The sequence below is a fragment of the Festucalex cinctus genome, chromosome 9, assembly GCF_051991245.1.
Source record: "Festucalex cinctus isolate MCC-2025b chromosome 9, RoL_Fcin_1.0, whole genome shotgun sequence".
Lineage (NCBI taxonomy): Eukaryota > Metazoa > Chordata > Actinopteri > Syngnathiformes > Syngnathidae > Festucalex > Festucalex cinctus.
The window spans coordinates 7,693,170-7,720,431 of NC_135419.1; the positions used below are offsets into that span (position 1 = coordinate 7,693,170).

Below are 27,262 nucleotides of genomic sequence, written 5' to 3' on the forward strand. Positions count from 1 at the left end.
TCAAATTGGTTACATAGTTCAATTCAGCAACGTTTGCATTTGAAAGTGGCGTATATTCTCACATAATTTAATAGGTCAATTGCTCTTACCTCCCCCGAAGTGTTTCTCCTGTCAGGGAGCACCAGAGTGTTGGCGTGGCTGCCCGGGACGATGGTGGAGCCGATACTCATCCTGGGTCCAACTAACATGTAGCGTTTGTCTCCCGATCTGTACTGGATGCTGTGACACAGCGTGCCATCATAATTAGCGTCTTGTAGATATTTGGAAGTGTACTCTGTGGATTTGGAGCACTGCATGGCGATCAGCACGATGATGCTGATGACAAAAAGGAGCGAGACGGAGCCCAAAGTGATGATGAGATAAAAAGTCACATTGTCCTCCTCATTGTCCACTTTTGCTGCACTTTTGACATCGGAAGCTGCAAAAGCCTCTTTGGGCTCCACAAGTTTGACAGTCACAGTAGCTGTTGCCGAGAGCGAAACGTTGCCGTTGTCTTTGACCAGTATGAGCAGTCCATGCTCAGCCTCGTCTGTCTCCGTCAAGGAGCGAAGTGTTCGGATCTGGCCCGTATAGCGGTCCAAAGAAAACAGACTGTGGTCGGTGACTTGCTGCAGAGAAAACAGCAACCAGCCGTTATATCCGATATCGGCGTCATAGGCTCGGACTTTAGTCACCAAGTCTCCTGCTTTCATATTGCGGGGAATCTCCTCCACGCCTTCAGCCGAACCGTTGGAGCTGACTGGATACAGGATGACTGGAACGTTGTCGTTCTGATCCAGAATGAACACGTTCACCGTCACGTTGCTGCTCAGTGGAGGACTTCCGCCGTCGGTGGCCACCACTTGGAACTGGAAACTTTTCAGTGTCTCAAAGTCAAAACTTTTCAGTGCCATTACTTCCCCAGTCTCTGGGTTGATGTTTATAAATGACAACAATTTAGCGTCTGTGCTTGCCTCTCTGATCTGATAAGAAATGAGAGCGTTGTCAGCTTCGTCCTTATCAAAAGCTTTTACAGAAAAAACTGAGGCTCCAGGGGCATTATTTTCAGCGATATAAAATGTATAAGGACTTGATGAAAATTCAGGACTGTTGTCATTGACATCTGACACGACGACAGTAATGGTCTTTTCAGTAGAAAACACTGGCTCGTTTGTGTCCTTTGCAGTGATGGTGACCTCATATTGAGAAACATGTTCCCTATCCAAACGGGATTTTGTGACTACAGAGTACATGTTTTCTTGTAAAGATGGCGATAAAGTAAAAGGAACTTCTTGTTTGATGGCACAAAGCACTTTGCCATTCATTCCAGAATCTAAGTCACTGACACTAATCAGAGCCACAGTGGTTCCTATTTTTGCATCCTCCTGAATGGAGTTAGAAAATGACGTCACTTCTATTTCGGGAGCGTTATCATTCACATCAATAATACTTATCAAGACACTTCTATCAGCTGTCAAAGGAACTGTCCCTTTATCAGACGCATGTATATCAATTTCATAAGTTTTACTGTCCTCAAAATCAAGGTGGCCAATCACTTTAATTTCACCTGTGCTCGAGTCTATACTGAAAAGATCAATCACTTTTAAATCCACCTCCTTACCGAATGAATAAACTATTTCACTATTTGCACCCTGGTCCAAATCAGTTGCGTTTACCTGAATCACAATGGTGCCCACTGGCACATTTTCATTCAGTGAGGCAGAATAAACCTCCTTGTCAAACACAGGTGAATTATCATTCACATCGAGGACATCTACAATTATTTCTATGGAGCCTGACTTGGGGGGCTTCCCTCCATCTACTGCTGTGAGGCGGAGGCGGTGTCTCCCAGTTGTCTCCCTGTCCAACTGCTTGAGCAGGACTAAAAATGGCACTTTCCGGTCTTCACCTCGATCCTTCACCTCAACACGAAAATATTCATTTTGACTGAGTTTATATTGCTGAATGGAAAACTGGCCCACATCAGGGTCTCGGGCCGCTTGCAGTTGGAACCGAGCACCTGGCATAGCCGACTCAGATATTTCAAGCTTTTTTTCTTTTTCTAGAAAAACAGGCGCATGGTCGTTGATGTCCAAAATTTCCACCGCAACGTAGTGCACCTCGAGTGGATGTTCAAGCACCGTTTTCAGGTTGATCACACACGGGCTGATGCGCTCACACGCCTCCTCTCTGTCTATCCTCCTCGCCACATACAAGATGCCGTCGTCCTGGTTCACCTCCACAATGGGCTCAGCTGTGCCGGCCACGATGCGGTATCCTCGCCCTTTGAGCGCGCCCTTATCCAGCCCCAAATCCTTCGCGATGTTCCCGACCACGGTTCCCTCTTGAACCTCCTCTGATATGGAATATCTGAGCTGGGCACATGCTCCATTGCACAAAATAAGCACTAAAGACAACCACCAGCGTCGCTCCCTCCTACCTCCGCGTCGCCTTTGTTCCATGCCGTGTAGATGACAAACAATTATCCTTTCGATTTGCAATGTGCTGGAAAAGACAAGTGGTGCCGAACGAGCCACAAAAAAAAAAAAAAATTACATTAAAATAAATAAATAACAAGTCCTCCTTTGAGTAAAAAGGGGTGATTCTGTAATCACAGCACTGCACCGTGCAGTAAGCGTTTGAGAAATAACACAAACGAGGTGGTCGGGTCTGAAATAAGACAGTGACGTAAAGTAGTACTTGACGCGATGGTATATTGAGCTATACTGACCCCTAGTGTCGAATAAACGTAACATACCGTCAACATTCTACTTGCACAGGCAATTGTGACAGGCACAAATCCATTCATTTCAGTCAATTAAAAACAATACTCACACATGCATATAGAAAAAAATTGTTTTTCTTTTTTTTAAAGAGCACTTGTATGATGTTATCTGAAAGTAAAAGACATCAATAGATACTTACTATCTTGTCCTACCCTGATGGCAAAAAGACACAAATGTACCTACCACACGTAAAAATGTGCAATCAACCGACAAGCACATAACAATAGTCTGTTCTTTATGGTGAATTAGGTTTTTACTTTTTTGTTTTTAATTATTTTTCAGCACCATGGAGAGCAGCTTCATCAAATGACCATTTTCATTTATGAACAACTTGAATATAAACTCGTGAACAACTTATTGGCAATATGCTCATCGATGAAACGTTTGCACCTCAAGATGTGCAGTATTGTGCATACAACAAGAAATATATACAGCCAAAGAAGTTCAATTCTCAATGCTGATGGAAAGTAAGCTTGTTGAGGAAACATATTTGGAATTATGCCACTGCCAAACCATGTTCTTTCAACAACACCCATCCACAAGTCTGTAACTAGCATAAATTGACTTTGAATTTATAGTATAGTTCATAATAACTCAACTCAACTCAAGCTTATTTATATAGCACTTTCAAACAGCCTAAGCTGTCACACAAAATGCACTGAAACAATGGCATTAAAAACACTGCTATTGAAAAGGCCTTACCTCCCCGGAAGTGTTTCTCCTGTCAGGGAGCACGAGAGTGTTGGCGTGGCTTCCCGGGACGATGGTGGACCCGATACTCATCCTGGGTCCAACTAACATGTAGCGTTTGTCTCCCGATCGGTACTGGATGCTGTGACACAGCGTGCCATCATAATTAGCGTCTTGTAGATATTTGGAAGTGTACTCTGTGGATTTGGAGCACTGCATGGCGATCAGCACGATGATGCTGATGACAAAAAGGAGCGAGACGGAGCCCAAAGTGATGATGAGATAAAAAGTCACATTGTCCTCCTCATTGTCCACTTTTGCTGCACTTTTGACATCGGAAGCTGCAAAAGCCTCTTTGGGCTCCACAAGTTTGACAGTCACAGTAGCTGTTGCCGAGAGCGAAACGTTGCCGTTGTCTTTGACCAGTATGAGCAGTCCATGCTCAGCCTCGTCTGTCTCCGTCAAGGAGCGAAGTGTTCGGATCTGGCCCGTATAGCGGTCCAAAGAAAACAGACTGTGGTCGGTGACTTGCTGCAGAGAAAACAGCAACCAGCCGTTATATCCGATATCGGCGTCATAGGCTCGGACTTTAGTCACCAAGTCTCCTGCTTTCATATTGCGGGGAATCTCCTCCACGCCTTCAGCCGAACCGTTGGAGCTGACTGGATACAGGATGACTGGAGCGTTGTCGTTCTGATCCAGAATGAACACGTTCACCGTCACGTTGCTGCTCAGTGGAGGACTTCCGCCGTCGGTGGCCACCGCTTGGAACTGGAAACTTTTCAGCGCCTCAAAGTCAAAACTTTTTAGTGCTGATATTTGTCCATTTTCTGAATTAATGCTCAGAAATGAAGATAACTTATTTTCATCTTTTCCATCTCTGAGAATATGATATGAAATAACAGCATTCTCATTGTCATCGCGATCAAAAGCTTTGACAGAAAAGATGGAGGCTCCTGCATCATTGCCCTCGGCAACATAGAAAGTATAAGGACTGGATGAAAACTCTGGACTGTTATCGTTCACATCTGAAATGAAAACTCTGATTCTCTTTTCAGATGAGAGTGCAGGTTCACCAGCGTCTCTTGCAATTACTGATATATCATATGTGGACATTTTCTCTCTGTCCAGAGGTGATTTGGTCACTAAAGAATACATTTTGTCTTGTAAAGATGGCGATAAAGCAAAATGAACATCCTCACTTATGGAGCAAATCACTTTCCCATTGAGGCCAGAATCCAAATCATTTACATTAATTAGAGCGACAGTAGTTCCAGGTCTGGAATCTTCTGGAATAGAGCTCGAAAATGACGTCACTTCAATTTCAGGTGCATTGTCATTGACATCAACTATCTTGATGATGACACTTTTTTCTGTTGTTAGAGGCACAGCACCTTTATCTGATGCTTGTATTTCAATTTCAAATATGTCATTTTCTTCATGGTCTAAAGGGCCTTTGACAACTATCGCACCAGTTGTTTCTGTAATATCAAATAAATCCATAATATTTTGATTCATACTCTTACCAAAGGAATAAAGTATATCTCCATTTGATCCTTCATCTAAATCAGTTGCATTCACTTGAGTAACAGTGGTCCCAATTGCAGCATTTTCATTGAGCATCACAGAATAAACATCCTTCCAGAAAATGGGTGCATTATCATTAACATCTAAAACATTTATTACAATATTAATTTCACCCGTTTTGGGAGGTTTTCCTCCATCCAATGCAGTCAACACTAATATAAGATGCCCCGTAGTCTCCCTGTCTAAGGATTTTTTCACCACCAATATGGGAATTTTCCCATCCTTTCCTTTATCTTTAACTTCCAAACGAAAATAATTATTCTCACTAAGTTTATATTGCTGAACAGCAAACTGGCCACTGTCTCCATCCCGAGACGCTTTCATCTGAAATCTTGCTCCAGGCAGCACCGACTCATAAATGTCCAACATTATTTCATTCTCTGGGAAACTTGGAGAATGGTCATTTACATCCAGCACTTCCACTGTAACATAGTGGACCTCCAGTGGGTTTTCTAGCACGGTTTTAAGGTTGATCAAACACGTAGTGGTTTGCGGACACTCCTTTTCCCTGTCGATCTTCCTGCTGACATAAAGGAGGCCGTCGGTCTGGCTCACATGAAAAAGAGGCTCGGCAAGGCTGGAAACAATCCGATACTTGCGCTCTTTCAGCGTATTTCTATCCAATCCGAGATCTTTTGCGGCATTCCCAACCACAGTGCCACCATCGACTTCCTCGGAGATGGAGTATCTTAATTGCGCCGAAGTCACGCTGCACAAAAGCACCGCAGCCACGCACCACAGCAAACAGCGTCTCACCCATTGACGCGCTCTTCTTTGTTCCATGATGACACGAAAAATCAGTACTGGTCCATTCTAAGAAAATTATCCTCACTTGTGAATAACAAAATACAAATGTGTAGCGTGTGGAAATATTCCTCTGCTACTCCACCTGGTTTAGACTTAAGAACAGCGAGGCAATTGACACCGAAAAGCAGACACGGCGATCATGCCAGCGCGAATGTTATCAAGAGGTGGAGGATAGGAACAGGCGAACGGCTCACTATTATGAAGTCACATGATCTTCCAACGCGTACGTGTCCTTACACTGACACCTAGAGATGAAAATTCAAATTACAAAAAAAGGAGAGGAAGTAAAGAGCATCTTTTCCAAGCATATAAATTACACCAAATCTGCAGTGCAAATGACGGCTTTATTTTCCACTATGCGGGACCTGAAATGCATCAAATACCTCTATGATTTTACACGGAGACAAAATGCCACAGCCCCTCACATTACACTCGTGTATGTAATTTATTTTTACTTGATAAATTCCTCTTCCCATACAGAGAAAACACAATGGCAAAACGGCACCAGACATTTATTATCGGAAAAGTTACAAAACATATCCTCACTCACAAGTCACATAAGAGGCAAATACATCACTGCAATCAACCAATTGCTAGCTGTTTTATTGTGACCGCCATGTTTCTGATCAGTGCCCAAGTTTTCACTATAGAAGCGGGGCCATACTTGAACGTGTTTCAGAACCATACAGTGAAATTATGCCGCCCGACATACAACCTGTTTCGGATATTTCCGTATATATTTTTAACAGGTGAAATCAAATACTATGTACCAGATACCCTTTGAATTTAGCCAGTCCTAAAGCAACAAAAACAACAACAACAACAACAACAACAACACATATTTTCACTTACAGACACTTTGTAATAAATGGCCTGCAATTATTTTGGAGAATTGTGCACTGGGGAAAAAGTGTCAAAGAGATAAATAATAAATACGTCATAAAAGCAGAAAGTTGCCATTAAAGATATGAGGATGTCCCGAACATATGCAAAAATATGCAAAACATGCGGAAAATTTGTTCGCTATTGTTGTAAACTTTGAAAAAAAAATACATTGCCTCCTCAGAAGTGTGTCTCCTGTCAGGGAGCACCAGAATGTTGTCATGGCTGATGAAAAAAATATATATATGATGAAAATCTACACTGATAGCAAGGATGGGTTGAATATAGCCTACAACTTTTGAATCCTTCAAAATCATGCATCGAGCAAAATTGTATGTGTGTACGTGTGCGTATTATTATTATTATTATTATTGTTATTATTATTATTATTATTATTATTATTAACATGATTTTGACAAATATTCTGCTGGATCCTGTTACCTTGTAAATATACAAAAAGATGTGTCTGCTGAATTATTTCGAAAGTGTTAATTTCCATTTAAAATATCTCATATTCTCTGGACAATAGTGAACATGTCAACCAACCACACCGCAAAATAATCAGTCACAGTCAGGTTAGTATTGCTCTTTGTGTACAAATAAAAGAATCACTACGCATTGAAGGACTTCAGAACCACAGACAGCACCAAACCCTCTGGAGCTTCACTGAAACGCCAACCTCGTCAAACAAACAGAATCTACTATAAATTCCATCACAACCTGAAAATGATAACTAATATCAGAAAGTTGATGTTGATTCTCACATCTGTAATAAAATGTAATTGCTGAATGGGTCTTACCTCCCCCGAAGTGTGTCTCCTGTCAGGGAGCACCAGAGTGTTGGCGTGGCTGCCCGGGACGATGGTGGAGCCGATACTCATCCTGGGTCCGACTAACATGTAGCGTTTGTCTCCCGATCTGTACTGGATGCTGTGACACAGCGTGCCATCATAATTAGCGTCTTGTAGATATTTGGAAGTGTACTCTGTGGATTTGGAGCACTGCATGGCGATCAGCACGATGATGCTGATGACAAAAAGGAGCGAGACGGAGCCCAAAGTGATGATGAGATAAAAAGTCACATTGTCCTCCTCATTGTCCACTTTTGCTGCACTTTTGACATCGGAAGCTGCAAAAGCCTCTTTGGGCTCCACAAGTTTGACAGTCACAGTAGCTGTTGCCGAGAGCGAAACGTTGCCGTTGTCTTTGACCAGTATGAGCAGTCCATGCTCAGCCTCGTCTGTCTCCGTCAAGGAGCGAAGTGTTCGGATCTGGCCCGTATAGCGGTCCAAAGAAAACAGACTGTGGTCGGTGACTTGCTGCAGAGAAAACAGCAACCAGCCGTTATATCCGATATCGGCGTCATAGGCTCGGACTTTAGTCACCAAGTCTCCTGCTTTCATATTGCGGGGAATCTCCTCCACGCCTTCAGCCGAACCGTTGGAGCTGACTGGATACAGGATGACTGGAGCGTTGTCGTTCTGATCCAGAATGAACACGTTCACCGTCACGTTGCTGCTCAGTGGAGGACTTCCGCCGTCGGTGGCCACCACTTGGAACTGGAAACTTTTCAGCGTCTCAAAGTCAAAACTTTTTAGAGCTGAAACTTCTCCGGTTTCACTATTAACGTTCAAAAAGGAGGTCAGCAAATGCTCACTGCCTCTCTCTCTTTTTATGTGATACTCAATCACAGCATTGCTACCCTCATCATAGTCATGGGCTGTCACTGATAAAATAGAATTTCCCGGAGTGTTATTTTCATTAATGTAAAATATATATTTACTACTGGAGAATTCCGGACTGTTATCATTTACATCTGACAGAACAATTTGTATGGTTTTGTCTGAGGATAAAGATGGCTCTCCTGCATCCTTAGCTACAATTGTGATACTAAAATGTGACTGCTGTTCTCTATCTAAAAGTTGTTTTGTAACAAGAGAATACATATTATTCTGTAAAGATGGGGACAGTATGAAAGGGACATTCAGATTAGTATGACACATAACTTTCCCGTTAAGACCAGAATCTGAATCTTTCACACTTATTAAAGCGACGGTGGTCCCTGGCTTTGCATCTTCTGGCAACACGTTGGAAAATGACGTCACTTCAATGTCGGGGGCGTTGTCATTCATGTCAACGATGTGGATGATGACACTTTTGTCTGTAGACAGTGTTGCCACTGCTTTATCGGACGCCTGTATGTCTATCTCATACCTGTTGCACACTTCAAAATCTATCGGCCCCGCCACAGTTATCACCCCAGTCACGTGATTTAAATTGAAACGAGCTCTAGTGCGTGAATCCACGTCATTGCCAAAAGAATAAACAACTTCACCATTTAAGCCGTCGTCTAAATCAGTTGCGTTCACTCGCACCACTGTCGTCCCGAGAGGGGAATTCTCATTTAAATGCACAGTGTATGACTCTTGAGTAAAAACTGGGGGGTTATCATTCACGTCAGACACCTCCACAATTATTGTCATGTTGCCAGATAGTGGAGGTTTCCCCCCATCGGTGGCTGTTAAAAATAACACGTGAGTCTTGACAGATTCTCTGTCCAGGGATTTTTGGAGAACCAAACTGGGCGTTTTACGATCCTCGCCTCGATCTTTGACCTCCAAACGGAAGTGCTCGTTTTGGCTCAGCTTGTAGTGCTGAACGGACAGCGACCCTGTGTCTGCATCCCGCGCAGCTTGCAGCTGAAACCTCGCCCCCGGGAGCGCAGATTCATAGATTTCTAATGTCTTTTCCCGCTCCGGGAAGCTCGGTGCGTGGTCGTTTACGTCCACGACCTCCACCGCCACATAATGCACCTCGAGTGGGTTTTCCAGGACGGTTTTTAAATCGATCACACAAACCTTGCTGCGGTCACACACTTCCTCTCTGTCGATGTTGCCGTTCACGTACAAGATGCCGTCGTCATGATTCACTCGAAAAGGGGGCTCCGCAGTGCCGTGCACAATGCGGTAGCCTCTTTCTTTCAGCGTGGCCCTGTCCAGACCCAAATCCTTCGCGATATTCCCAACAGCGGTACCTTCCTTTACTTCCTCAGGGATGGAATATCTAATTTGTCCCGACACCCGGCTGAAAATCAGGAGAATCATGCAGGAAATCCACATTGTCTGATGTCCTCTTTGTTCCATCACGGTACGGGGAAATGCGTTCCACGACATATAGCCTTAATTTACCCGCGTTTAAATAACAATATGAAACTCGTTTCACCAGCAGCGCTGTAAACGAGAATAAGACATTCTGAGCTCCACTTGTGGGAAGCTGTATAGTCCAGAGAGGAAAAAGGTTTGGTCAAATGTAGTGTGAGGCGAATGGGATGCGCCGTGTGATTTTTGTTTTCGGTGACGTCACTATATGTACAGCCTTTCGTTTTCTGGCGTTATACTGGCACCAAGTGATGTCCAATAGCACAGCATTTGTATTAGTCATTTATTTTGAAAGTAAATAAATGCTCCATGTTGCGACTTATAAATGCAAAGATAGGCCACAAAGCTAATTATAACGTTTTCATAATAATAATAATAATATATATATATATATATATATATATATATATATATATATATATATATATATATATATAATTCATTTTACACAATAAAATACTGTACTATTTTAAAACATATATGTTCAAAACAAGAATATTATGTGTACTATGCAAATAATGAAGATGACACGGGGACTGAGTGGTAGAGTGGTCGTCTCCCAACCGTGAGGTTGTGGGTTCGATCCTCAGCACTTCTGACCATGTCAAAGTGTCCTTGAGCAAGAACCCCGATTTACTCCCAGTGGACCCGGCAGCGCTTGCATAGCAGCAGTTGATCACTGAGTGTGTGTGAATGGGTGAAAGTGAGGCGTTGTGAAGTACTTTGGGCACCGTATGGTGTAAGCGCTGCATAAAAAGCAGTCCATTTGCCATTTAATGTTACTAATATATATATATATATATATATATATATATATATATATATATATATATATATATATATATATATAATATATATAATATATATATAACTTATTGTTTAAAGTAGCTCACAAGACAAAACATTGGAGACCCCTGCTCGAGACAACATTTTCCACAATGAGCAAATCAATCCGCACCTTTGCTTGACAAAAAGAACCAGACTTTGCACAAAATCTATAACAATCATATAGCGCATCAATTCACCCCATTTTCACTCCAAGTCCTCAAACAACCAAATTTAATTACAAGTGACGCATACTGCTTTGGAAAGCATTAAATAATCAAGTGATATCTTACCTCCCCCGAAGTGTTTCTCCTGTCAGGGAGCACCAAAGTGTTGGCGTGGCTGCCCGGGACGACGGTGGACCCGATACTCATCCTGGGTCCAACTAACATGTAGCGTTTGTCTCCCGATCTGTACTGGATGCTGTGACACAGCGTGCCATCATAATTAGCGTCTTGTAGATATTTGGAAGTGTACTCTGTGGATTTGGAGCACTGCATGGCGATCAGCACGATGATGCTGATGACAAAAAGCAGCGAGACGGAGCCCAAAGTGATGATGAGATAAAAAGTCACATTGTCCTCCTCATTGTCCACTTTTGCTGCACTTTTGACATCGGAAGCTGCAAAAGCCTCTTTGGGCTCCACAAGTTTGACAGTCACAGTAGCTGTTGCCGAGAGCGAAACGTTGCCGTTGTCTTTGACCAGTATGAGCAGTCCATGCTCAGCCTCGTCTGTCTCCGTCAAGGAGCGAAGTGTTCGGATCTGGCCCGTATAGCGGTCCAAAGAAAACAGACTGTGGTCGGTGACTTGCTGCAGAGAAAACAGCAACCAGCCGTTATATCCGATATCGGCGTCATAGGCTCGGACTTTAGTCACCAAGTCTCCTGCTTTCATATTGCGGGGAATCTCCTCCACGCCTTCAGCCGAACCGTTGGAGCTGACTGGATACAGGATGACTGGAGCGTTGTCGTTCTGATCCAGAATGAACACGTTCACCGTCACGTTGCTGCTCAGTGGAGGACTTCCGCCGTCGGTGGCCACCACTTGGAACTGGAAACTTTTCAGCGCCTCAAAGTCAAAACTTTTTAGTGCCAGAATTTCTCCTGTTTCAGAATTAATATTAAGAAACGATGTGTGCCCATTTTCCTTTCCTATGTTCCTCAAAATGTGATAAGAAATGTGCGCATTTTCACCTTCGTCACGATCAGACGCTTTTACGGAAAATACAGAATCCCCTGGTTTATTATTTTCACTAATGTAGAACGTGTAAGGACTCAATAAAAATTCTGGGCTGTTATCATTTGTATCTGAGACAAAAACAGTGATAATCTGTTTGGAGGTTAGAGCTGGTTCACCTGAGTCTTTAGCAATTATTGTTATATCGTATGCCTGCTTCTGCTCCCTGTCAAGCTGGGACTTTGTAACAACAGCAAACATGTTGTCCTGCATAGATGCAGTTAACACAAAAGGAGATTCTCCAGACACATGACTTATTATTTTGCCGTTAAGGCCAGAGTCTAAATCTGTAACACTGATGAGTGCTACTGTTGTCCCAGGTCTCGAGTCCTCGGAAATTGCACGAGACAAAGATGTGACTTCTATCTCCGGACGATTATCATTTATGTCAATAATTTTAATAATTACACTTTTATCAGTTTTGAATGGAATAATTCCTTTATCTGACGCCTGAATATCAATATCATAACTGTCTTGCTCCTCAAAATCAACATTCCCTTTCACAATAATCTCCCCAGTGACAGAATCAATGTTGAATAATTGTCTAATTTTAGCCTTGACGTCACTTCCAAACGAATAAACAACCTCTCCGTTGGAGCCGAAATCAGAGTCTGTTGCATTAACTTGAATGACGGTCGTGCCCACCGGGGAGTTCTCTTGCAGCGTTGCAGAATAAATCTCTTTGGTGAACACCGGCATGTTGTCATTCACGTCCAGAACCTCAATGAGTAATTCAACCGAGCCTGATTTTGGGGGCGTGCCCCCATCAATGGCTGTCAGCACCAGCTTGTGGTTGCGTTTGTTCTCTCTGTCAAGCTGCCTCTGCAACTGCAAAATTGGCGTTTTGCCGTCTCGCCCGCGGTCTTTCACCTCCAAGCGGAAGTGGTCGTTTTGGCTGATTTTGTACTGTTGCACCGAGTTTATACCGCCGTCCGGGTCAAATGCATTTTGCAGCTGATATTTAGCACCCGGCAAAGCGGACTCGCTTATTTCCAGTCTTTTTGTCTTTTCCGGGAACGCGGGGGCGTGGTCGTTTAAATCTATTATTTCCACTGTGACATAATGCACCTCCAGCGGGTTATCGAGTACGATTTTAAGATTAATCAAGCACGCATTGCTCTCCTTACAAACCTCCTCGCGGTCAATTTTACGGTTCGCATAAAGGGCCCCGTCGTTGTCATTTACCTTAAAGAGACTTTCACTCGAGCTGGACATAATGCGGAATCCCCTCTGCTTTATTGAAGCCAGGTCTATTCCTAAATCCTTCGCAACATTCCCAACAAAAGTCCCGTCATTAAGCTCCTCGGATATGGAATATCTGAGCTGTGTGGAAGCAGAACGGACGCATAAAAACAACGCCAAGACGACGAGCGACGCGCGGCGCTCCTGTCCTCTTTGTTCCATGTTGTGCAGCCAAAATAGGACTCCAAGCATGTCCCCGTTTTGCTAGAATATTTTCGTCATTACAGACAGAAAAATAATGGCCCCATCACGGGTTCTTTTTGCGTTAAAAAAAGTCAAAAGAATGCAGAGCGAACATGAAAATATCACCGTGGGTTAGTCCAAGTGTGTCAGCTGAATACTAACCACCAGAATGAATATTGGATGGGCGGACTCAGCCAGTTTCAACGTTAAATATACCTAATATGGTCACATACTGCCACCACCTGGATATGACATTGAATCTACATTTTAATTCCTTTAAATGCAGACACACGTTCGCAGCAGGCATATTGGCTCCACAAATGTATATAGCCAAAAAAATAAAAAATAAAAGACCGCTATCAAACCTCTATCGTGCATTACATTGTAAAGTGATGCAATACCAAGCCAGCGAGACTTTGTATTTTGGTGAAGGAAACATACTTCACATACAACTTTGTATAACGTTTTCAAAAACAATTGCTCATTCACTCACTGCTCATAGTGATTTAGTGTATCGATATAGGCCTACCACAACAATTCCCAATAATGCAGGTTATGCACGAGATAGGCAGAAGACAATCCACCACACTTTTACTCTCACAGCAACACCAGGCCTTGTTAATGATCAGGTAAAAACATGTTTAACATTTACAAACAAATTCAACAAATACGTAAACCAAACATTCTGATCCACTATAGTTTATCATTTTATCAGCGCGCAAACACACCACACACCATTTAAAGGCTTGATATAAATGATTATAGGTCGACTGAATTATTTTGAGGTATATGCATCATCCCATAAATATGAGGCGGTCTCATGTACGTTTCTCGACAGACGTGTGGAAACGAGTATGGGTTTTCAGCACCACGGACAGCAACATTGCAGTTCCAACCTGCAGGAATTCATCCTCCTTTGTCAGCATCCATAAAAGGTATGGGGGAAACCCAATAATGTTAATGCTACTAGAATGAAGAGATATATTGTGTATATACTGCGTATATTCGGCAGTAAAAAGTGTTTTAGGTGTATTTCAAATCATACCAATACCTGACTATTTATATATTATAAATAATAAGCGAAATTTTGCATTGGAGGATATCATATAGCCGAGTTAAGTTTGTCCAATAGTCATTGACCATGTGCAGGAATGTTAATCAAATCTCAAGTGTATCGTTTTCTTGTTTTCACGATGTCTGCTGTTGCATTAACAAGTAATAAGATGATCAAATGTGAAAAGCAAACAAAAAGCATCCTCGAACCAATACATCTTGACATGGAGCCACATATTTTCAAAAGCTTCCTTACCTCCCCCGAAGTGTTTCTCCTGTCAGGGAGCACCAAAGTGTTGGCGTGGCTGCCCGGGACGATGGTGGACCCGATACTCATCCTGGGTCCAACTAACATGTAGCGTTTGTCTCCCGATCTGTACTGGATGCTGTGACACAGCGTGCCATCATAATTAGCGTCTTGTAGATATTTGGAAGTGTACTCTGTGGATTTGGAGCACTGCATGGCGATCAGCACGATGATGCTGATGACAAAAAGGAGCGAGACGGAGCCCAAAGTGATGATGAGATAAAAAGTCACATTGTCCTCCTCATTGTCCACTTTTGCTGCACTTTTGACATCGGAAGCTGCAAAAGCCTCTTTGGGCTCCACAAGTTTGACAGTCACAGTAGCTGTTGCCGAGAGCGAAACGTTGCCGTTGTCTTTGACCAGTATGAGCAGTCCATGCTCAGCCTCGTCTGTCTCCGTCAAGGAGCGAAGTGTTCGGATCTGGCCCGTATAGCGGTCCAAAGAAAACAGACTGTGGTCGGTGACTTGCTGCAGAGAAAACAGCAACCAGCCGTTATATCCGATATCGGCGTCATAGGCTCGGACTTTAGTCACCAAGTCTCCTGCTTTCATATTGCGGGGAATCTCCTCCACGCCTTCAGCCGAACCGTTGGAGCTGACTGGATACAGGATGACTGGAGCGTTGTCGTTCTGATCCAGAATGAACACGTTCACCGTCACGTTGCTGCTCAGTGGAGGACTTCCGCCGTCGGTGGCCACCACTTGGAACTGGAAACTTTTCAGCGTCTCAAAGTCAAAACTTTTTAGTGCCGAAATCTGTCCATTTTCAGAATTGATATTCAAACTGTGTAAATAAATGTGTTCCCTTTCTCTTCCATCTCTTAAAATATGATATGAAATGTGGGCATTGTCACCTTCATCGTGATCAAATGCACTCACAGAAAACACTGATTGCCCTGGAGGATTGTTCTCAGTAACGTAAAATGTGTAAGGGCTCGAGGAAAACACTGGACTGTTGTCATTCACATCTGACACAACAATAGTTATTCTTCTTTCAGATGACAAAGATGGCACACCTGCATCTTTTGCAACTACCATAACCTCGTATATGGACTGCTGTTCTCTATCCAATGGTGATTTTGTGACTATAGAATACATGTTGTCTTGAGTTGAAGGTGATAACATAAAGGGAACATTTTCACTGAGAGAACAAATAACTTTTCCATTCATGCCAGAATCTTGATCAAGAACACTTATTAATGCTACAGTGGTTCCTGGTCTTGCATCTTCTGCTATTGCTCTGGAAAATGACGTCACATCTATCTGTGGAATGTTGTCATTTAAGTCAACTATTTTTACTAGGACACTTTTTTCTGTCTGGAATGGAGCAGATCCTTTATCAGAAGCCTGTATGTCAATCTCATAGCTGTCCTCTAGTTCGGAATCAATTAGAGCTTGTACAGTAATTACACCAGTATGGGGATCGACATGGAAAAGTTCACGTATTCTGCTATTTACATTATTACTTAAAGTATAAATTATCTCACCATTGCTGCCCTCATCTAAATCAGTGGCATTCACTTGTATAACAGTTGTGCCAATTGGAGCATTTTCATTAAGATGCACTGAATAATTTTCTTCGGTGAAAACAGGCATATTATCATTAACATCTAAAACATGCACCCATATTTCAGCACTTCCGGATCGACTCGGTTTTCCTCCATCAATAGCCGACAAAAGCAATTTGTGTTTGTTTTTCGTTTCTCTGTCAAGTGACTTGAACAGCACTAAAATTGGTATTTTACCATCCTTTCCTCGTTCTTTCACTTCCAATCGAAAATGCTCATTAGCACTGAGTTTATACTCCTGGACGGAAAAGGGCCCGACGTCGGGGTCGTGTGCAGCTTGCAGCTGGAGACGCAAACCGGGCAGAGCAGACTCTGAAATTTCCAAACGCGACGCGTTCACGGAGAAGCTTGGAGAGTGGTCGTTAATGTCCAGCACCTCCACGCTCACGTAGTGGATTTCCAGCGGGTTTTCCAACAACGTTTTGAGCTGCATCACGCACACGCTGCTGCGCTCGCACACACGCTCCCTGTCAATGACTCGATCCACGTACAGCAGGCCGTCTCCATGGTTGACGCTAAAAAACGGCTCTGATGATCCCTCCGCGATGCGGTATCCTCTCTCTTTCAGCGTGGCCTTGTCGAGTCCCAAATCCTTCGCTATGTTCCCCACAACGGTTCCTTCTTTCACCTCTTCCGCGATGGAATAGCGAATCTGTGCGCAAACTCTGCTCCACGACAAAATAAACGCAGCCATGAAAGCAAACAGGCGCCTTTGTCCTCCGGATGCGTCGCGTCCTTTAAATTTCATCATGATGGAGCAATAATAGGTTAACCGTGGTGACTAAAATATGCATTCAACAAATGGGATTATATTCTCATTTTTAAATCCGCACAAATACCGTGCTCACTATCACGGTGTGCGCCCAGAATGCACCAAGCACTATTGTGTAAAAAATCCACCCGACAAAGGGGAGGATCATTTTTGACAAAGAAAATCTATCGGTGCACATTTGTGCTCACATACTGACACCAAGTGACGACCTCCAGGAAGTGGGATTAATTCATTTCAAACACACACGTTATTTAACCGGTCAATGAGGGGAATGGCAATTTCTTGATTAAAGTAAATAAATAAAATACAATAAAATACAAAAAAAAGAGATGTATAGAATTGCGCAATCACACCATTCAGCACCACATTGCACATCTTTAATGCAACTCTTCAACATCTGGATTTGGTTGTCCAGATCTCGCAACAATAATTAGGCTATGTGTTATTTATATTTTAAATTTTAAATACATATACCGTGGTGTGGGTACCCTACACAAAGTTTATTATTTGATTAAATGAGTTTGGAATGTCTGATAGATGAGTGATAAACATGTTGTTAGCGTGCTATACATCCTCTCAACCCCTGTCTGAGCTCAATGCATAGGCTATGTGTGAAATGTTGAATTTTGTGGCTTTATTTTGTTTTTGGACTTTTGCACACACTGATGTAATATTCCTGTAAATGGCATTATTTAGTTACAAGAATTTCTGATGGAAATCTGTCCTAAAAATAGATTATTACTTGGTTAGGCCTGACCCCATCATAAGAGTGTCTCCTGTTGGGGAGCATGACTGCCTGGAACTAAAAGAGAACTCATGTATTTCCTCCTGGATTTGAGGACCAAATTAATTGATAAAATGCCAGCCACCATGCAAATAAGTGCAATATAAATACAAATAAATAAGAGCCAGCAGAAACAACAGCAGCTATGCAAAGTCATGTTCATAACAATATGCAAACCCCAAATTCCTCACCAAATTCAACTGGTAATCAACATTTTACAACACTCAGAAGTATTTAGTCACCACTATAGGCAGTAGGCACACATCACTTGTAAACAATAACTGCATGGGGAAAAAATGTCTTACCTCCCCAGAGGTGTGTCTCCTGTCAGGGAGCACCAAAGTGTTGGCGTGGCTTCCCGGGACTATGGTGGACCCGATACTCATCCTGGGTCCAACTAACATGTAGCGTTTGTCTCCCGATCTGTACTGGATGCTGTGACACAGCGTGCCATCATAATTAGCGTCTTGTAGATATTTGGAAGTGTACTCTGTGGATTTGGAGCACTGCATGGCGATCAGCACGATGATGCTGATGACAAAAAGGAGCGAGACGGAGCCCAAAGTGATGATGAGATAAAAAGTCACATTGTCCTCCTCATTGTCCACTTTTGCTGCACTTTTGACATCGGAAGCTGCAAAAGCCTCTTTGGGCTCCACAAGTTTGACAGTCACAGTAGCTGTTGCCGAGAGCGAAACGTTGCCGTTGTCTTTGACCAGTATGAGCAGTCCATGCTCAGCCTCGTCTGTCTCCGTCAAGGAGCGAAGTGTTCGGATCTGGCCCGTATAGCGGTCCAAAGAAAACAGACTGTGGTCGGTGACTTGCTGCAGAGAAAACAGCAACCAGCCGTTATATCCGATATCGGCGTCATAGGCTCGGACTTTAGTCACCAAGTCTCCTGCTTTCATATTGCGGGGAATCTCCTCCACGCCTTCAGCCGAACCGTTGGAGCTGACTGGATACAGGATGACTGGAGCGTTGTCGTTCTGATCCAGAATGAACACGTTCACCGTCACGTTGCTGCTCAGTGGAGGACTTCCGCCGTCGGTGGCCACCACTTGGAACTGGAAACTTTTCAGCGTCTCAAAGTCAAAACTTTTTAGTGCCGAAATCTGTCCATTTTCAGAATTGATATTCAAACTGTGTAAATAAATGTGTTCCCTTTCTCTTCCATCTCTTAAAATATGATATGAAATGTGGGCATTGTCACCTTCATCGTGATCAAATGCACTCACAGAACACACTGATTGTCCTGGAGGATTGTTCTCAGTAACGTAAAATGTGTAAGGGCTCGAGGAAAACTCTGGATTGTTATCATTCACATCTGACACAACAATAGTTATTCTTCTTTCAGATGACAAAGATGGCACACCTGCATCTTTTGCAACTACCATAAACTCGTATATGGACTGCTGTTCTCTATCCAATGGTGATTTTGTGACTATAGAATACATGTTGTCTTGAGTTGAAGGTGATAACATAAAGGGAACATTTTCACTGAGAGAACAAATAACTTTTCCATTCATGCCAGAATCTTGATCAAGAACACTTATTAATGCTACAGTGGTTCCTGGTCTTGCATCTTCTGCTATTGCTCTGGAAAATGACGTCACATCTATCTGTGGAATGTTGTCATTCAAATCAACAATTTTTACTAAGACACTTTTTTCAGTTCGGAAAGGGGCAAATCCTTTATCAGAAGCCTGTATGTCAATTTCATAGCTCTCCTCTAATTCTGAATCAATCAGTGCTTGTACAGTAATTACACCAGTATGGGGATCTACACGGAACAATTCACGTATTCGGCTATTTACATTATTCCCTAATGTATAGATAATTTCACTATTAATGCCCTCATCTAAATCAGTGGCATTCACTTGTATAACAGTTGTGCCAATTGGAGCATTTTCCTTAAGATGCACTGAATAATTTTCTTCGGTGAAAACAGGCATATTATCATTAACATCTAAAACATGCACCCATATTTCAGCACTTCCGGATCGACTCGGTTTTCCTCCATCAATAGCCGACAAAAGCAATTTGTGTTTGTTTTTCGTTTCTCTGTCAAGTGACTTGAACAGCACTAAAATTGGTATTTTACCATCCTTTCCTCGTTCTTTCACTTCCAATCGAAAATGCTCATTAGCACTGAGTTTATACTCCTGGACGGAAAAGGGCCCGACGTCGGGGTCGTGTGCAGCTTGCAGCTGGAGACGCAAACCGGGCAGAGCAGACTCTGAAATTTCCAAACGCGACGCGTTCACGGAGAAGCTTGGAGAGTGGTCGTTAATGTCGAGCACCTCCACGCTCACGTAGTGGATTTCCAGCGGGTTTTCCAACAACGTTTTGAGCTGCATCACGCACACGCTGCTGCGCTCGCACACACGCTCCCTGTCAATGACTCGATCCACGTACAGCAGGCCGTCTCCATGGTTGACGCTAAAAAACGGCTCTGATGATCCCTCCGCGATGCGGTATCCTCTCTCTTTCAGCGTGGCCTTGTCGAGTCCCAAATCCTTCGCTATGTTCCCCACAACGGTTCCTTCTTTCACCTCTTCCGCGATGGAATAGCGAATCTGTGCGCAAACTCTGCTCCACGACAAAATAAACGCAGCCATGAAAGCAAACAGGCGCCTTTGTCCTCCGGATGCGTCGCGTCCTTTAAATTTCATCATGATGGAGCAATAATAGGTTAACCGTGGTGACTAAAATATGCATTCAACAAATGGGATTATATTCTCATTTTTAAATCCGCACAAATACCGTGCTCACTATCACGGTGTGCGCCCAGAATGCACCAAGCACTATTGTGTAAAAAATCCACCCGACAAAGGGGAGGATCATTTTTGACAAAGAAAATCTATCGGTGCACATTTGTGCTCACATACTGACACCAAGTGACTACCTCCAGGAAGTGGGATTAATTCATTTCAAACACACACGTTATTTAACCGGTCAATGAGGGGAATGGCAATTTCTTGATTAAAATAAATAAATAAAATACAATAAAATACAAAAAAAGAGATGTATAGAATTGCGCAATCACACCATTCAGCACCACATTGCACATCTTTAATGCAACTCTCCAACATTTGGATTTGGTTGTCCAGATCTCGCAACAATAATTAGGCTATGTGTTATTTATATTTTAAATTTTAAATACATATACCGTGGTGTGGGTACCCTACACAAAGTTTATTATTTGATTAAATGAGTTTGGAATGTCTGATAGATGAGTGATAAACATGTTGTTAGCGTGCTATACATCCTCTCAACCCCTGTTTGAGCTCAATGTATAGGCTATGTGTAAAATGTTGAATTTTGTGGCTTTATTTTGTTTTGGACTTTTGCACACACTGATGTAATATTCCTGTAAATGGCATTATTTAGTTACAAGAATTTCTGATGGAAATCTGTCCTAAAAATAGATTATTACTTGGTTAGGCCTGACCCCATCATAAGAGTGTCTCCTGTTGGGGAGCATGACTGCCTGGAACTAAAAGAGAACTCATGTATTTCCTCCTGGATTTGAGGACCAAATTAATTGATAAAATGCCAGCCACCATGCAAATAAGTGCAATATCAATACAAATAAATAAGAGCCAGCAGAAACAACAGCAGCTATGCAAAGTCATGTTCATAACAATATGCAAACCCCAAATTCCTCACCAAATTCAACTGGTAATCAACATTTTACAACACTCAGAAGTATTTAGTCACCACTATAGGCAGTAGGCACACATCACTTGTAAACAATAACTGCATGGGGAAAAAATGTCTTACCTCCCCAGAGGTGTGTCTCCTGTCAGGGAGCACCAAAGTGTTGGCGTGGCTGCCCGGGACGACGGTGGACCCGATACTCATCCTGGGTCCGACTAACATGTAGCGTTTATCTCCCGATCTGTACTGGATGCTGTGACACAGCGTGCCATCATAATTAGCGTCTTGTAGATATTTGGAAGTGTACTCTGTGGATTTGGAGCACTGCATGGCGATCAGCACGATGATGCTGATGACAAAAAGGAGCGAGACGGAGCCCAAAGTGATGATGAGATAAAAAGTCACATTGTCCTCCTCATTGTCCACTTTTGCTGCACTTTTGACATCGGAAGCTGCAAAAGCCTCTTTGGGCTCCACAAGTTTGACAGTCACAGTAGCTGTTGCCGAGAGCGAAACGTTGCCGTTGTCTTTGACCAGTATGAGCAGTCCATGCTCAGCCTCGTCTGTCTCCGTCAAGGAGCGAAGTGTTCGGATCTGGCCCGTATAGCGGTCCAAAGAAAACAGACTGTGGTCGGTGACTTGCTGCAGAGAAAACAGCAACCAGCCGTTATATCCGATATCGGCGTCATAGGCTCGGACTTTAGTCACCAAGTCTCCTGCTTTCATATTGCGGGGAATCTCCTCCACGCCTTCAGCCGAACCGTTGGAGCTGACTGGATACAGGATGACTGGAGCGTTGTCGTTCTGATCCAGAATGAACACGTTCACCGTCACGTTGCTGCTCAGTGGAGGACTTCCGCCGTCGGTGGCCACCACTTGGAACTGGAAACTTTTCAGCGACTCAAAGTCAAAACTTTTTAATGCCATGACGTCTCCATTTTCTGAATTTATATTCATAAAAGTTGTCGCTGTGTTATCCTTCTCACCTCGAGCTATTTTGTATTGAATAACTGCATTTTCATTCACATCATTATCAGTTGCCCTTAAGGAGAATACTGATGCTCCGGCGATGTTGTTTTCGAGCAGGTAAAAATTTAACAGACTTTGTTCAAAACGCGGACTGTTGTCATTCACATCAGATAACTCTATGTCAAATGTCCTAAAACTGGATAAAGGAGGATCTCCACAATCTGTAGCTTTAATTGTTATTTCATAATGAGAAACCTCCTCACGATCCAAAAATCCCTTCGTGACAAGTGAATAAGTGTTCTCCTTATAGGAAGGTTTTAATTCAAAGGGAACATCATTGGTGATGCGCAAAATGATTTTACCATTCAAACCAGAGTCTTTATCCATAACACTAATGAGAGAAATAACTGTTCCTGGCTTGGAATCCTCCGACAATTTATTTGATAGTGATGTCACTTCTATTACTGGTGGATTATCATTGACATCTTTTATTTTTACAACCACACGGCACCTGCTTGTCAGCGGAGGTGTTCCCTTGTCAGAGGCCTCAATTTCTATTTTATAAATCTCTGATTCCTCATAGTTCACGGGCCCTTTTAACTTAATTTGGCCACTCAAACTATCTATTTCAAAAATATCAGACACTTTGCTTGCCAAAGTTTTACTGAGGCTATATTCAATTTCACCATTTGTACCTTCATCTGCATCTGTTGCATTCACGCGTGCTACAATTGTACCACCGGGCGTGTTTTCATATATTTCAACATTGTAAGTGTCTTGACTAAACATTGGTCGATTATCATTATTGTCAAGCACAATAATGGAAACATTAAGCATGCCTGACTTTTGAGGTTTCCCCCCATCAACTGCAGTAACAAATAGGAAGTGCTTATTTTTCTGCTCTCTGTCTAACGACTTTTTCAGGACCAAAAACGGTATTTTTTCATCATCACTCTGAACAATATCCAGTTCAAAATGTTCATTAGGCGTTAGCGTGTAAGTGCGAACGGAGTTAATTCCAGCATCTGGATCACGGGCTGCATGCAGCTGGAATCGTGTTCCTGGTGATGAATGTTCAGCTATTTCAAAAATCTGTTTCTTTTGAGAAAAAACAGGACTGTGGTCGTTTACATCGGTGATTTCCACCACTACATAATGCACCTCGAGAGGATTCTCAACCAGTATCTTGAGCTCCATTACACATGCGCCGCTCCCATGACAAAGCTCCTCTCTGTCAATTTTGCGTCGGACCTGCAGGGCTCCATTGTCTCCGTTTACCTCAAAATATACGTCCGCGTCTCCTGACACCACCCTGAAACGCCTGTCAATCAGGGAGCTTCTGTCCAGCCCGAGATCTTTTGCAACATTGCCCACAACAGTTCCAGTCGCCATCTCCTCTGGAATAGAGTAACGCAGCTCGGCCAAAGCCCGCTCCCCGAAAAACAACAGCAGACACGAATGCAGAAGAAAGCACAAAAAGCTCCTCATTTTACATCCTCGGTTTCCTTTCATTATTATTTCTGAAAGATGGGAGGTCCACACCCAAAAACAAATAAATCTGCACAGCCCCACCGCTGTATGTGATCAGAAATCAAACCGCGCCATTCGAAATGCGGAAACAAATAAACCCTCTCTTTAGAATGCAGACAAAAGCCAAAAGGAGGACCACTTATGCATATGGCCTTTATTGATGTCACAGCGACATCTAGAGGATATTATTAAAATTACCAATGCTCAAATAAATGTCGCCCTACTCTTGTACCATGTGTTTTATTCATCAGGTGAATGAAAAGACGAAATTACATGACAAAAATAACCAGAAGCAATTCGTGATGGTTCTGTGTTTTTTGTTTTTGTTTTTTTATATTCAGATAAGGAAATTAGGTCACATAATTTGGACTCGTAACGCCTAAAATAGTCAACGTCCCTCAGCGACAGTCAAGTTGTAATTTCAGCACCAAGGAGAGCACCCATGCACCCCATTTCATTCATACCACCAAAAGGAGATTTTTAAATACATTCTCAATATAGGCAACACTTTATGGCAATTAACACAATTGCCTTTTGGTTATATTGTTTATAATATTTTTTTTAAATAGATTAAAAACTACAGCAATGGAGGCTTGGGAACTCAAAGCAAAAATACTAACTGACTCAAAAGATTAATTTGTTTCATAAATCTGTTCCAAAATAGTTAAAATACTATTCTTTCAACTTCAAAGTTCAACTACGCACGTATTTGTCAAACAAACAGTTGCATTTGTAATGTGAATTTATCTGATAGAAATCAATAAGGAATCAAAACTGTAACGTATGAGCATTATTGTTTGTCAGATTCTTACCTCCCCTGAAGTGTTTCTCCTGTCAGGGAGCACCAGAGTGTTGGCGTGGCTGCCCGGGACGACGGTGGACCCGATACTCATCCTGGGTCCAACTAACATGTAGCGTTTGTCTCCTGATCTGTACTGGATGCTGTGACACAGCGTGCCATCATAATTAGCGTCTTGTAGATATTTGGAAGTGTACTCTGTGGATTTGGAGCACTGCATGGCGATCAGCACGATGATGCTGATGACAAAAAGGAGCGAGACGGAGCCCAAAGTGATGATGAGATAAAAAGTCACATTGTCCTCCTCATTGTCCACTTTTGCTGCACTTTTGACATCGGAAGCTGCAAAAGCCTCTTTGGGCTCCACAAGTTTGACAGTCACAGTAGCTGTTGCCGAGAGCGAAACGTTGCCGTTGTCTTTGACCAGTATGAGCAGTCCATGCTCAGCCTCGTCTGTCTCCGTCAAGGAGCGAAGTGTTCGGATCTGGCCCGTATAGCGGTCCAAAGAAAACAGACTGTGGTCGGTGACTTGCTGCAGAGAAAACAGCAACCAGCCGTTATATCCGATATCGGCGTCATAGGCTCGGACTTTAGTCACCAAGTCTCCTGCTTTCATATTGCGGGGAATCTCCTCCACGCCTTCAGCCGAACCGTTGGAGCTGACTGGATACAGGATGACTGGAGCGTTGTCGTTCTGATCCAGAATGAACACGTTCACCGTCACGTTGCTGCTCAGTGGAGGACTTCCGCCGTCGGTGGCCACCACTTGGAACTGGAAACTTTTCAGCGTCTCAAAGTCAAAACTTTTTAGTGCTGATATTTGTCCATTTTCTGAATTTATGTTCAGAAAAGATGTTACATCACTTTCGATCCCCATTCTAATGATATTGTAAGAAAGAGCTGCATTTTCATTCACGTCGTTATCTGTTGCACTGACAGCAAATATTGGCTGTCCAGCATTATTATTTTCTGAGAGGTAAAAGTTAAGTGGATACTGGTGGAAATGTGGTTTATTATCGTTCACATCTGATATTTGAATATTTAAAATTTGAAAAGTTGACAAAGGAGGCTCACCACAGTCTGTCGCTGTTATGGTTATTTTATAGTTTGATACTTCTTCTCTGTCTAAATATTCCTTTGTGACTACTGAGTAAATGTTTTCTTTGTAGGAAGGTTTTAATTCAAACGGGACATCATTGGTAATCTGCGAAATAATTTTACCATTCACACCAGAGTCTTTATCTGTCACACTAATGAGGGAAATAACTGTACCGATTTTGGAGTCTTCAGACACTTTACTCGACAGCGATGTGACTTCAATTTCAGGAGGGTTATCATTCACATCTTTTATTTTTACAATAACTCGACACCTCCCTGTTAAAGGAGGTTGCCCTTTATCAGATGCTTGAATATCAAGTTTATAAATCTCGGTGTCCTCAAAATCAACAGGACCTTTCAACTTAATGAGTCCGCTTAACTTGTCTAGTTCAAAAATGTCAGCTTTATTTAAATTTTTGCTAAGGCTATATTCGATTTCCCCATTTGTCCCTTCATCGGGATCTGTGGCATTTACCCTTGTGACACTTACACCAACAATAACATTTTCTTTTATTTCCACAGTATAAGTATCTCGACTAAAAGTTGGACGGTTATCATTACTGTCAAGAACAATAATTGTCACATTAAGTGTACTTGATCTTGGTGGCTTCCCCCCATCGACTGCAGTAACAAATAGCACATGCTTTCTATTCTGTTCCCTGTCTAAAGGCTTTTTCAACACTAAAAAAGGTATTTTCTCCTCGTCATTTTGGCTTATATCCAGTTCAAAATGTTCATTAGCCGTTAAAGTATATGTGCGCACCGAGTTCATTCCAGCATCTGGATCACGGGCTGCTTGAAGCTGGAATCGCGTTCCAGGAGACGATTGTTCAGCTATTTCAAATACCTGTTCTTTGTCAGCAAAGTTCGGAGAGTGATCGTTCACGTCAGTAATCTCCACGACGACGTGATGCATTTCCAGCGGGTTTTCAACCAGAATTTTCAGCTCCATGACGCACGCGCGGCTGCCCTCACAAAGCGCCTCTCTATCAATTTTCCTACGGACCTCCAACGCACCATTTTCCGGCCTGACGTGGAAAAACGTCTCTTTCGATCCAGACACCACCCGAAACTGTCGATCCACCAGAGAGGATTTATCCAGACCAAGATCCTTGGCGACATTTCCAACCAGTGTGCCCTCTTTTACCTCCTCCGGAACGGAGTAACGAAGTTCAGCCCAAGCTCGTTCTTCCAAATATAAATGCAGATATAAAACAAAAGCCAGCCAGCGGCTGCAGCCTTTTCCGCTCCACATCGTTCAAATAACCCTTGAAAAATATTAGGCTATGCCTCTCTTCTCAGATGAACAATATGCCGTCCCTTTTCACAGCAGAGTAAATATTTC

At 42.8% G+C, this 27,262-nt stretch overlaps 4 protein-coding genes and 2 pseudogenes across 6 annotated transcripts in view; all 6 read right to left on the minus strand.

Moving 5' to 3' along the window:
• Window positions 1–27,262, minus strand: part of LOC144025391 (protocadherin alpha-C2-like) — a 144,410-nt gene that overhangs the window by 102,108 nt on the left and 15,040 nt on the right. The window contains exon 1 of one of the 3 annotated variants that reach the window (XM_077531335.1): window positions 3,468–5,996. The exons of 1 other annotated variant lie outside the window; for it this stretch is intronic. In XM_077531335.1, the coding sequence (XP_077387461.1) occupies window positions 3,468–5,825 (2,358 nt within the window). In that variant the 5' untranslated portion in view covers window positions 5,826–5,996. Of the gene's footprint in view, window positions 1–89; window positions 2,606–3,467; window positions 5,997–27,262 lie in introns of those variants that run through there. One more of the 3 variants, XM_077531336.1, reaches the window with a different exon arrangement.
• On the minus strand, window positions 6,616–10,046 carry LOC144025394 (protocadherin alpha-6-like). Its single transcript, XM_077531345.1, has 2 exons — window positions 7,532–10,046; window positions 6,616–7,451 (listed from the first exon to the last, which is right to left on the minus strand). The coding sequence occupies exons 1-2, from the start codon at window positions 9,902–9,904 to the stop codon at window positions 7,395–7,397; spliced, it is 2,430 nt and encodes an 809-aa protein (XP_077387471.1). The 5' UTR covers window positions 9,905–10,046; the 3' UTR covers window positions 6,616–7,394.
• Window positions 9,950–17,056, minus strand: LOC144026236 (uncharacterized). The gene is made up of 3 exons (XM_077532827.1): window positions 14,687–17,056; window positions 11,008–13,398; window positions 9,950–9,961 (listed from the first exon to the last, which is right to left on the minus strand). The coding sequence occupies exons 1-3, from the start codon at window positions 17,054–17,056 to the stop codon at window positions 9,950–9,952; spliced, it is 4,773 nt and encodes a 1,590-aa protein (XP_077388953.1).
• Window positions 18,100–20,536, minus strand: LOC144026237 (protocadherin alpha-3 pseudogene; annotated as a pseudogene).
• On the minus strand, window positions 21,578–23,978 carry LOC144026238 (protocadherin alpha-3 pseudogene; annotated as a pseudogene).
• Window positions 24,821–27,172, minus strand: LOC144026239 (protocadherin alpha-8-like). The gene has a single exon (XM_077532828.1). The coding sequence runs from the start codon at window positions 27,170–27,172 to the stop codon at window positions 24,821–24,823; it is 2,352 nt and encodes a 783-aa protein (XP_077388954.1).